This window comes from Miscanthus floridulus, chromosome 15 (genome assembly GCF_019320115.1).
Source record: "Miscanthus floridulus cultivar M001 chromosome 15, ASM1932011v1, whole genome shotgun sequence".
Taxonomy (NCBI): domain Eukaryota; kingdom Viridiplantae; phylum Streptophyta; class Magnoliopsida; order Poales; family Poaceae; genus Miscanthus; species Miscanthus floridulus.
The window spans coordinates 57,324,740-57,337,185 of record NC_089594.1 but is presented as its reverse complement, the minus strand read 5'-3'; the positions used below and the strand labels follow the sequence as shown (position 1 = coordinate 57,337,185).

General features: G+C 52.0%; 1 protein-coding gene across 1 annotated transcript; it reads right to left on the bottom strand.

Moving 5' to 3' along the window:
* Positions 1-512: 512 nt before the first annotated feature.
* On the bottom strand, positions 513-12,218 carry LOC136508053 (deaminated glutathione amidase, chloroplastic/cytosolic). Its single transcript, XM_066502661.1, has 9 exons — positions 11,931-12,218; positions 11,009-11,145; positions 10,507-10,635; positions 2,625-2,683; positions 1,930-2,042; positions 1,699-1,791; positions 1,402-1,504; positions 1,027-1,109; positions 513-928 (listed from the first exon to the last, which is right to left on the bottom strand). The coding sequence occupies exons 1-9, from the start codon at positions 12,162-12,164 to the stop codon at positions 887-889; spliced, it is 993 nt and encodes a 330-aa protein (XP_066358758.1). The 5' UTR covers positions 12,165-12,218; the 3' UTR covers positions 513-886.
* Between the last annotated feature and the right edge of the window lie 228 nt (positions 12,219-12,446).

The window sequence follows — 12,446 nt, the reverse complement described above, 5'->3', positions numbered from 1 at the left end:
TCCGACGACTACGCCGCCATAGGGCTCGGACATGCCGCCCCTGTTTGCACGACGCCGTATAGTTAGATCATGTACTACCCTTGGGCTATTTCTGGGGGACGGACGAAGAATAACGCCCTGTAACACACACACTTCCCAGCCGCTTGAGAGCAACGTCTCAAGCAGCCCACACGACACCTCACCGAGACCTGGGACTAGCTCCCTCTCTCACCTAGCTTGTAACCCCCTACTGCAAGCACTTCGGTGCAAGGAATACAAGAATCGATCTCTCAGACTGGATGTAGGGTATCGATTGCCTGAACCAGTATAAATCTTGTGTCTCTTTGCATCACCATCCGGGATTAGGGGCACGCAGTTCACATTTACTGGCTGGTTGAGGACCCCCCGGTCCGAAACACCGACACTTCGTTTCGTGCTTTCCATTTCCATGTGAAGATTCAGACATCCAAGTTTAACCAATTTCTAGATCATGATATTATCACCAGGTGTCACTCCATTTGGATTTCCGATCATTTACAATCTCAATGGGAATGGTCATTTGAATTTAAATAGATCCCAATACTCTACGACCTGAAAACTTTATTTTAATAACAATGGAATAACAATATCTCAGCCCTGTTACATCTGAATATTATGAAGCTGACAATTGTCACAACATTTTTGCTACAAGTTGTCCTTGGCAGATAAAAGACAAATTTCAACTTGCACTGATGTCTACCATTTTCTACACAATGCTATCGCCTTTGCAACTTATTTTGTTCAACCACCTTTCTCTTGCTGGAGTTCCCAGTCACAAACAGACCAAACCTGTGGTGATTATGCATAGATGAATTTGTCAACTATATGTGTATACAAACATAGGAAACACAGGACCAGCCCTCAGCTATCAAAGAGTCGTGGATTTCCAATCGCTGTCGAACTTCCGGTGCTGCAAAACATAGGACGAGTAATTTGTTACAGAAGAACTTCTGGTCTTGGTTGAAATTGGAACAAAGGGATGGTGGGTGCCTGGGAAAGCAGTAGTACCTCTGAGATTGGCATTCGAGTTCTCACAGCCTCAACTTTTGATAAATCAAGATCTGCAACTGCAAATCCAGTCGAGAGCCGATCTGCAACCACATTTTTTTAATCAAGCAATTGCATCAAAATATGTGTAGAGACAGTTGTTTCACAGGTCTTCGGACAAAAAGGGCACTAGCATAAACATGCAGCATGTAATACACGCCAATTGTGTTCCACATCAAGCATTTCATCCTAACAAATATAGATAACTGATGCAGCATTAATAAGTAAAAAATGAGGCATTTGAGTAAAGTCAGATAAATCATGAACAAAGAAGTCCCAGTGAAGATACACAAAAGAATCTTAACTCAAAAAAGTAAAGAGATGAAAAACATATACCTGGAAGTCGAGCTATCACTGTTCCCCATGGATCAATAATTATAGAATCACCATAGCTTTCTCTTTTTTCATTGTGCTTTCCAGCTTGAGCAGCAGCAATAACCTACAAATGGTTTCGAACACTGCTGTTTTAAAATCACAACAGAAAAGCAGATGTTGTATAATTGGTCCGGCATTAACTTTTTATTTTATCTATCTCATGTTGCCAACAAAATTGGGCAACATGAGATAATTCGATTTCCAAATGTGAAATGTGTGCCACATGTCAAAGAAGATAGAAGGGTTTGATTAACATACATAACATTGTGTCTCAATTGCACGAGCACGGAGGAGAATTTCCCAGTGTGCCTCCCCAGTTATCTTTGTGAATGCAGATGGTACTAGTAATACCTATGAGACAAAATTAAGACAGGATCACAATTCACAAAATATGCATCCCCTCTACACTTTCTATGATAGGATGGCATATTGGCATCCAATATAATCAATCATATTTCTTGTGTGAAGTATATTAGAATGAGTAACCACCTGTGTTTGATGCTTAAATCGCAAAATTTGATAAAGCTCTGGGAATCTCAAATCATAGCAAACAGTAAGCCCCAACCGTCCAAAAGGGCTATCCACAGCAACAATTGTATCGCCTAATAAGTAACAAGAGAGAGAAAACATCATATGGAATCAATTGCAGTTCAATATTACAACAGCAGGTACTACTTCATCCAAGACAGCACTATTACAGTACTACCGTAAAACAATATTCTTTCAGCCAAGCCAACAGGACGTTACTTCTACCACAATATTTTGCTCAACATAAGATATTCAGAAGTATAAGAATAAAAAAGGGAAGAATTGTTATAAACAAACTGCTACATGCAGTTCTTGAACAATCTCTAGGGGTCTGAATGATTTTGTATTGTTATAAATAGAAGAAAAAATTTAAAAGAACAAAGATGAGCAAAAGCATAAAATTTGTTTTTAATCGAACAACCAAGAGAACTGCATACCATTAGAAGCATATATTTTGTTCCAAGAGTAAATTTATATTTATAAGCCTGTTATGAGTATATTGTACATAATTTCATGGACTCATTGCCTGAAAAAACTAATGTGTAAAATTCAATCATATAGCAGCGGTTTGAACCAACGACGAAAAGTTTATATGTATTAGAAACAACAGATCAATCTCTGCAAGAAAACAGATATTTTTTGACATATATAATTACCTGCAGTTGTGAAACGACTTTCCTTGTACACCATATTGCCAGGTACATCAACATCAAACCTTCGCCACAGAAGATGAACGCACAAGGTGCAGTGCAGCAATGAGAAAATAGTAACAAGGAAAGAGAGAAAAGGAAGAATTTGACAGAATATTCGTAAATATACTTCTGTGCTAGGACCAGTATAGCTGAAATGTTTTCATGTCTTTGAGTTTATCACTATTAATGGTGTTTCCCTAATTCAAGAACAACCAACTCATAGTGCTGAAATAATGAAATGTGGCATCGTGTTTGCTCACTGACACAGATGGAAAAGAAAATAACATATTTTTTCCCATAACAGGATGAACCCCAGTTTCATTACAGGAGCAACGATATTACAGTTTTCTGCGAATATCATATCACGTTTTACCCTCAGCAATACAGTGTTCCATCGCCTACTGAGCTAGCAAGATGTACTAAAAATGACGATGCTGGAGGCTCTAAGGGCCTCAGAACTGGCCGCCACCACACCAACAAAACAACTCAACTGTGATTTCAAATGACAACACTGCCAGCAAAAGCCACTACAACATTATATAGAAAAACAGAACTATCACTAAACATCATAAAGATGTAATGTAAATCAGTAAATGGGTGATCAAGGCCATTAACAAAAGGTGTAGTAGGGGTTTTCTGTGGCTCAGGCGTGACAAGGTTAACGGAGGCTTGGGAGAAGATACAGCGGCCACTTCAGTTTGGAGGGCTGTGCATTCACAGTCTGGAGAAATTGGATTGGGTTCTTCGCATCAGATGGCTGTGGCTTGAGAAAACAGATCCTTCCCGCCCATGGGCTGGGTTTGCCCATTCAAGTTCCTCAAAATGCCCGAGTTTTATTCAGTATGACTATGGAATCAATTATTGGCAATGGACAGAGTACCTTGTTCTGGTTTGATAGATGGCTAGGCCAGAAGACAAACCCTGAAATGGCTCCTAATCTTCACAAAGTAATTCCCAAAAGACCTATGAAGTGTCGCACAGTGGTTCTTTCTGTACAGGTCCTAAGAGAGTATATTCTCGTTTGGGATCTGGTGGATGGTTCGGAGCTGCAGCAAGGAGTGGTTGGTCAATATCATTGGAAACTCACGAGGTCTGGAAATTGTTCCAGCAAGCCTTCCTATTGATGGATAAGTCTCATGTGTGGCTGGTCTTTGTGGGGCTATGATGCTCACATGGTCATGGTCCATGTGGCTGTTATTCTGTTTTTAGGACAACATCTTAGACTAGAGGACAGCATCTTAGTTAGGACAGCATATTAGCATCTTAGACTAGGACTAGCATCTTAGCATATGCTTGTCTGGCTAGTAGCCTATAAATATGTAACCCCAACCCCTCAGGTTGGTATGGCATTTGTGTGAGCTTGTGTGAGAAATAGACAAGAAAATTGCCCCAACTCCTAGTGTCATCCTTTCTCGACGAGAGTAAGAATTCTCCTACTACCAAGAGTGAGAATTCAGCGACTAACAACTGGTATCAGAGCCGTATTATCCTGTAGCCTAAGCATCTCTTGCTCATCTTCTCTCCCAGCCCCACAACAGCCCCAGCTGTTAGCAGCAGCAGCTCCTCCGGCCGCTCCTGTTCACTCCTCTCCTAGCTCGTCTGAAGCAGCCCTCTCCCCACGCAGCAGCCCCCTCGGTAGCGCGTCATGTCCGCAGGGCAGTCTCAGCGCTCGGTCGCCTCGAGCACGCGGCGTCGGCAGGAGGCCGAACTTGCCGCGGCAGAGGAACGCGAGCGAGCGGCGGCAGAGACCGCTGCGGCGGCGGCAAGGGCGTCGAGGCTGGCAGCGGCGGAGCTGGCAGCAGCCAGAGCGGAGGCGGAGGCAGCGGCGGCGGCGAATGCAGCGCGTGCGGCGGCAGCGGAGGTCGAGGCTCTGCGCGGCAGCATCGGCAGCTCCATTTCCGCTGACGACACCGCCGACGCGGACCTCGAGCTGCTAGGGAGGGAGGCAGCGCGAGCGCGGGCGGTGCAGTGGGCAGCCGCGCACGTCCACAAGCGTGGCGGTAGCCCAGACAGGCGCGGACGCGCCGGCGGCGCTCCTGGAGGAGGCGCGCACGGCGGTGGCGCTCCTGGGGCAGCCGCGCACGCCCATGAGCGCGGCGGCAGCCCAGACAGGCGCGGACGCGCCGGTGGCGCTCCTGGAGGAGGCGCGCACGGCAACGGTGGCGGACGGGTCGATGGACGGCCTTCACAGGCAGCGTGGCTCTCTCTCCCCGGATCGGTACCGACGGGTCGATGGAGAGCGCGGCCTTCACAGGCAGCGTGGCTCTCTCTCCCCGGATCGGTACCGTGGTTACCACGGGCTCCAGGCTGTTGTCAGGGACGTCGGTCCCGGCGGTGGGTAGCCTACCCTCACCAAGACCAACTACGTCGAGTGGGCTGCGGTGATGAGGGTAAAGCTCCAGGTGCGGCACATGTGGGAGGCAGTCCGGTACGGCGACGTCGACTACGACCTAGATCGACGGGCGCTGGATGCTCTCATCGCTGCAGTTCCGCCCGAGATGCAGTTCTCGCTTACCAGCAAGCGGACTGCCAAGGAGGCTTGGGACGCCATCGCTGCGGCACGCATCGGCAGCGACCGCGCCCGCAAGTCCACACTGCAGGCACTTCGCAAGGAGTGGGAGAACCTGGCCTTCAAGCCAGGTGAGGACGTTGATGACTTTGCTCTCCGTCTCAACACTCTGTTACAGAAGATGGTGCAGTTCGGCGACGACACTTACGGCGAGGAGAGAGCTGTCGAAAAGCTCTTCTGCCGCGTCCCCGAGAAGTACAAGCAGATGGCTCGCTCGATCGAGTCTCTGCTGGATCTCTCCACGATGTCGATCGAGGAGGCGATAGGTCGTCGACAGCGATGAGCCACAGTCCCTCTCGGGGCCCATCACCACTGGCGGGAAGCTCCTTCTCACTAGGGAGTAGTGGCTTGCCAGCCAAGGTGACCGGAGGAAGGGGGAGCCTTCTTCCGCGACAGGCGGCCGCAAGCGTGGCAAGCCACGCAAGGCGCGCAGAGACGCCCAGGCCGGGGCGCGAGGACGTGCCGAGGGTGATGCCCGCGGAGGCGCCCAGGGCGGCGCCGCCGGCAGGCACAAGCCGGCACGAGACGACGCCTGCCGCAACTGCGGCCAGCTTGGCCATTGGGCCAAGGACTGTCGACAGCCACGACGCGGCTAGGCCCACGTCGCACAGGCGGAGGAGGAGCCGGCTCTGTTCATGGCACATGCCAGCATCGAGCTACCTCCAGCGGCATCGGCCGCAGCGGCTCTCCTCCACCTTGACGAGCCAAAAGCACACGCCCTCCTCGGCGACAGCTCCGGCAACGACAAGACTGACGGGTGGTGCCTCGACACCGGCGCCACCCATCACATGACCGGTCGACGGGAGTTCTTCACCGAGCTTGACTCTAGCGTCTGAGGCTCCGTCAAGTTTGGGGATGCCTCCGGCGTGGAGATCAAGGGCGTCGGCTCCATCATCTTCACCGCCGTGTCTGGTGAGCAAAGGCTGCTCACCGGAGTCTACTACATCCCCGCGTTGAGGAACTCCATCATCAGCTTGGGACAGCTGGATGAGAACGGTTCGCGCGTGGTGGTTGAGGACGGAGTCATGAGGATTTGGGATCGTCGTCGTCGCCTTCTTGCCAAGGTATCCAGAAGCGCAAATCGACTCTACGTCCTTAACGTGCAGGTGGCACAACCCCTCTGTCTCACTGCTCGTCGGGACGACGAGGCGTGGCAGTGGCACGAGCGTTTCGGGCACCTTCACTTTGAGGCCCTGAAGCGGCTCAGTGCCACGGAGATGGTGCGAGGCCTGCCGTGCCTCGACCATGTGGAGCAGCTCTGCGACGTCTGCGTGTTGACGAAGCAGAGGCGACTCCCCTTTCCCCAGCGGGCGAGCTTTCAAGCCAAGGAGAGGCTCGAGCTCGTGCACGGGGACTTGTGTGGCCCGGTGACACCGGCCACACCGGGAGGACGACGCTACTTCCTGCTGCTCGTCGACGACCTCTCCCGCTACATGTGGGTGATGGTCCTCGGCAGCAAGGAGAGGCTGCGGACGCCATTAGACGCGCGCAGGCTGCTGCGGAGGCGGAGTGCGGCCGCAAGCTGCGCGTGCTGCGCACCGACAACGGCGGCGAATTCACGGCGGCTGAATTCGCGTCGTACTGCGCTGACGAGGGCATTCAGCGCCACTACTCCGCGCCGTACAGCCCGCAGCAGAACGGCGTCGTCGAGCGGCGCAACCAGACGGTTGTGGGGATGGCTCGGGCCCTCCTCAAGCAGAGGGGGATGCCGGTTGTCTTCTGGGGAGAGGCGGTGGTGACGGCCGTCTACATCCTCAACCGCTCGCCTACCAAGGCGCTCGACGGCAGGACGTCGTACGAGGCTTGGCATGGGCGCAAGCCGGCGGTCTCCCACTTGCGGGTCTTCGGCTGCCTCGCGTTCGCCAAGGAGCTTGGCCACATCAGCAAGCTCGACGACAAGAGCACTCCGGGAGTGTTCATCGGCTACGCGGAGGGCTCGAAGGCCTACCGCATCCTCGACCCGAAGACACAGCGTGTGCGCACGGCGCGCGACGTTGTGTTCGACGAAGGGCGAGGATGGGCGTGGGACAAGGCAGTGGACGACGGCTCGGCTCCGACGTACGACGACTTCACTGTCGAGTACGTCCACTTCGAGGGAACTGGGGGAGTAGGCAGTTCTTCTTTGGCGAGCACGTCTACCCCAGTCTCTGAGCCTCCACCGACCCCGGCACCTGCTACTCCGACAGCACCACGCTCTCCAGCCAGGACCTCGGCTGCGATGAGCTCTTCGCCGGCTCCACCACAGCCGGCAACGCCACGCACTCCAGCACCGACAGGCACCACTCCGGGCACGTCTACTCCACCACCAGCTCGTGTCGAGCACGGCCCGGTTGAGCTCGCTACTCCGCTCTCTCACGACGAGGAGCGCGTCGACGCGTACCACGACGGCGAGCCGTTGCGGTACCGTACGGTGGAGAACCTTCTCGACGACCAGCCGGTGCCGGGACCGGTGCCTCACGACCTGGAGGCGCAGTTGCACCTTGCGTGTGACGACGGCGAGCCTCGGTCGTTTGCAAAGGCCGAGAGACACGCGGCATGGCGCGCCGCGATGCAGTTGGAGATGGATGCGGTTGAGAAGAACCGCACCTGGGAGCTTGCTGACCTTCCTCATGGTCACCGCGCGATCACCCTTAAGTGGGTGTACAAGTTGAAGAGGGATGAAGCCGGCGCCATCGTCAAGCACAAGGCTCGCTTGGTGGCACGAGGTTTCGTGCAGCAGGAGGGGGTCGACTTCGACGACGCCTTTGCTCCCGTGGCACGGATGGAGTCCGTGCGACTCCTCCTTGAGCTAGCTGCCCAGGAGGGCTGGCGTGTTCATCACATGGACGTCAAGTCGGCGTTCCTTAACGGCGACTTGAAGGAGGAGGTCTACGTGCACCAGCCGCCGGGATTTACGATCCCCGGCAAGGAGGGCAAGGTGCTCCGCCTGCGCAAGGCCCTCTATGGCTTGCGGCAGGCACCGAGGGCGTGGAATGCCAAGCTGGATTCCACGCTAAAGGGGATGGGCTTCGAGCAAAGCCCGCACGAGGCGGCCATCTACCGACGGGGCAATGGAGGTAATGCCCTGCTGGTGGGTATCTACGTCGACGACTTGGTGATCACCGGCACCAAGGATGCGGAGGTGGCGGCATTCAAGGAAGAGATGAAGGCCACCTTCCAGATGAGTGACCTGGGGCCTCTCTCCTTCTACCTGGGAATCGAGGTACACCAGGATGACTCTGGGATCACGCTTCGACAGACCGCCTATGCCAAGCGCGTCGTTGAGCTAGCTGGGCTTACCGACTGCAACCCAGCTCTCACTCCGATGGAGGAGAGGTTGAAGCTGAGCCGCGACAGCACGACGGAGGAGGTGGACGCTACGCAGTACCGGCGTCTTGTGGGGAGCCTTCGCTACCTCGCCCACACACGGCCGGACTTGGCATTCTCCGTCGGCTACGTTAGTCGGTTCATGCAGCGACCGACGACGGAGCACCAGCAGGCTGTGAAGAGGATCATCCGCTACGTTGCGGGGACTCTCGACCACGGCCTCTACTACCCGAGGTGCCCTGGGGCGGCACACTTCGTCGGGTACAGCGACAGCGACCACGCCGGCGACATCGACACCAGCAAGAGCACGAGCGGGATCTTCTTCTTCCTCGGCAAGTGCCTCGTTAGCTGGCAGTCGGTCAAGCAGCAGGTGGTGGCCCTGTCCAGCTGCGAGGCCGAGTACATAGCGGCCTCCACCGCTTCGACTCAGGCGCTCTGGCTCGCTCGACTGCTTGATGATCTCCTCGGCAGAGACACTAAAGCGGTGGAGCTCAGGGTGGACAGCAAGTCCGCTCTGGCCTTGGCAAAGAACCCCGTGTTCCACGAACGCAGCAAGCACATCCGGGTGAGGTACCACTTCATCCGAGGTTGTTGGAGGAAGGGAGCATCAAGGCGAGCTACATCAACACCAAGGACCAGCTTGCGGACCTGCTCACCAAGCCCCTTGGGAGGATCAAGTTCCTTGAGCTCTGCTCCAGGACCGGGATGGTTCAACTCTCCCACAAGACGACGCACAAGACTTAGGGGGAGAATGATGGATAAGTCTCATGTGTGGCTGGTCTTTGTGGGGCTATGATGCTCACATGGTCATGGTCCTTGTGGCTGTTATTCTGTTTTTAGGACAGCATCTTAGACTAGAGGACAGCATCTTAGACTAGAGGACAGCATCTTAGCTAGGACAGCATATTAGCATCTTAGACTAGCATCTTGGCATATGCTTGGCTGGCTAGCAGCCTATAAATATGTAACCCCAACCCCTCAGGTTGGTATGGCATTTGTGTGAGCTTGTGTGAGAAATAGACAAGAAAATTGCCCCAACTCCTAGTGTCATCCTCTCTCGATGAGAGTAAGAATTCTCCTACTACCAAGAGTGAGAATTCAGCGACTAACACCTATAATGCTCTCTTTATGGGTACAATTTGTTTTGCACCTTGAAAGAGAACTTTACTTGGGATCCACTACGCTGCAAGTTCTTCGTGTGGCTTGCTGTGAGAAATTGGTGTTGGACTGCCGATCGACTTGCCAAGAGTGGGTTCCACATCCTGCTGCCTCCTTGCTTTGTAATCAAGCTGAGGAATCAATCCAACACATACTAGTCTCTTGTGTTTTTTGTGGGAGGTGTGGTGCACAATTCTTCAAACTCTGAGTCTGATCGCCATGTCGCCACAGCCCAACACTAAAAGGTCGGTGCCCAACTGCTGGTGTCCATCAGTCAAGTTGGTGCCCATGGAAATTAGGAATGGCCTGGGAGATTTGGAAACACCAGAATGAGCGTCTTTGATGGTGCAAGGATGAATGTAACACTGGTGTAGTGGTATTACAGGCCATTGCGAATGAATGAAACCTTGTGGTGTTTAGCTGGAGCTAAATGTCTTCAGGAGTTGCTGGTTAGGCCATCCCTCATGGATTTGGGGCGGCTGAACCCCTTTGGTACTTCTGGTCATCTTTAGCTTTCTCAAAAGGTGAGAGGTCTAGCCTTCAGTAGGTGGAGTGTGCTGTGAGTTCTTGGTTTGTGTGTGTTGCAGTGCTTTGTGCATGTGAGTTTTATTTGGAACCCTCCTCACCATGTACTCTCTTTTCTTCCTCAATGAAATGATGCACAGATCTCCTTCATGTTCGAGGGAAAAAAAAATGCAATGTAAAGTTCAGAGACTTTGTACAGTAGAGAAAAAAGCAAGTGATTAAGCTCCAGCTATTTGCAAATATTCCTAAAAGCATGTTTTGGCCAAAATGCGAACTTGAAGAACTTACAAATGTATTTTTCGATATGAGCTCCTAACTTTTCCAGTATCATCAATTAATACATGAGTATTGTACTGGTGAGAATCATCAGGTCCCTTTTCTTGAAAACCCCCAAGAGATAACCACATGCTTGATTCTCTGCCAAGTGAAGCTTTCATATGTCAAGTGCAAATTTCATAGTAGAAATCTGTATGTATCAAAAAAATTGTGAAGACTACCAAATACGCAGTTAAAGTGTAACATTGTTAAATATATGCTTGGGTGCATACATAGGGGCTAAAATATGTCTTTGTAAGCTAAAACAGATGGACAGGGGAGTATAACATGTACAAATGATAAAAAAAAAGATATGTGATGTGACAAAAAAATTCAATTTAGACAACCAGAATATAGATACCCTGAATACAGGAGCATTTCAGGAAATTAAATGATACAGTGTATAGTCTATGCACATTGAAATGTCACAGACGTGAAATATTAAAAGAAAAGCAACAATTTTGTTCTCACTAACTTTGCAAGTGAGCAATATCTCTGCATTATTGGCCCATCTAATGGTTCAGCTAGTTTAACAGATTCGCCATCCTTGGATCCAATGAATGAGAAGACCTCAGGGAAGCAAAGAAATTTCACTCCAGAGGCAGCTGCTTCCTAAATTAAAAAAATATATATATTAATGTAAGCTTCCATGTTAGTCTACTCAGCATTATTCATATATAAAAACCAGGAGCAATAGAAGAAACAGCTTAAGAAAACCATATTACAAAAGCCAGTAAGGTATGAATATGGGCAGTACAATGAGGCTACTGTCGTCCTAACTACAAAGAACTGTCAGTCTTATTGCCAACAGGTCTGTCAATATCAGATACACAACATTGTGTACAGCTCCATCTTTTGCAGGTTGATTAGCTGTCGTACCACCAAGGAAAGCTGGTTGCACCACGCTGTTGAACTATGACAATCGTGCTTATCTTCAAACACCATACATGTGTGCTCTCTCAAACTATAGTTGACACAGTAAAAGCAACACAACGTTCTAACCAGCAAGATTCGTTGACAATTACTTGTCTTCGCGTTCAGTGTTTACGTGAAATTGGAGGGAAATTTTGCATACCCACATGAGCATTTATCCTCTTTCATTATAGGTTGTATCAGTGATAAACAAATTGCATTTCCGTCATCACAATCCCCACCATCCAAAATACAAAACAGCCCCATTTTAACACGAACAAGTGAACAACCAGGTGCAGGACCAAGGCACAGCATCTGCTCTGCATCATCACAAAGCTACTTAATCATCAGTTGCAGAACACACCTACTACGCCCGGGACGGCACGGCGGCGGTCCAACCAGCGCTAGCCCCGTTAGCGGCGGCGGCGGGCAGTGGCCTATCTAGGGTCTAGGAGAGGGGACGGGGATACTAGAGGAGGGCTTGCCTTGGTGAGGCGGGAGCAGGTGGCGTAGTTGGCGTCGACGTCCCCGACGGAGGTCATCTGTACCACGCCCACCCTCGCCGGCGAGGCCCCTGTGGTCGCGCTCGCGCCTGGGGCGGCGGCGGAGGAGGAGGCCATGGCGCGGCCGACGCGGAAGCGGAATCGGAATCTCACCGCGGCGGAGGCGGCGGCGGTGGCGGCGGTTGGGAGCGAGGCCGCGAGGGAGGCCAGGGCCATGCGGCAGCGACCGCGACTCTGGCCGGGTCGGCGCCTCGTGCGCGGGTACACTCGACCGGGTGCGCGTACCGGCGGTGGCGGAGTTCACACTTGGACCTTTCCAGCCGTTGGATCAGATCAGAGGGGCATCCTCTGCTCTCCACCGTTGGATGTGAGAAGACCGCATGCGATGCGTTGCCTTGGAGGACCCACCTGCCAGGTGGAGGAGTCACCAGCTCCCGTCTCGTCACCCGGCGCCGTTGCTCGCCGCTGATACGCCCGCGCCGTCTCTGGACAGCAGAG

What these genes read in the sequence shown, in the direction of transcription:
- LOC136508053 (XM_066502661.1), bottom strand. Translation starts at nt 12,164, where the DNA reads ATGGCCCTGGCCTCCCTCGCGGCCTCGCTCCCAACCGCCGCCACCGCC. An exon ending in CCTGCTCCCGCCTCACCAAG is followed by an intron (nt 11,146 to 11,930) that starts GCAAGCCCTCCT and finishes TTTTTAATTTAG; the next exon opens with GAAGCAGCTGCCTCTGGAGT. An exon ending in AGTGATAGCTCGACTTCCAG is followed by an intron (nt 1,110 to 1,401) that starts GTATATGTTTTT and finishes ATGTGGTTGCAG; the next exon opens with ATCGGCTCTCGACTGGATTT.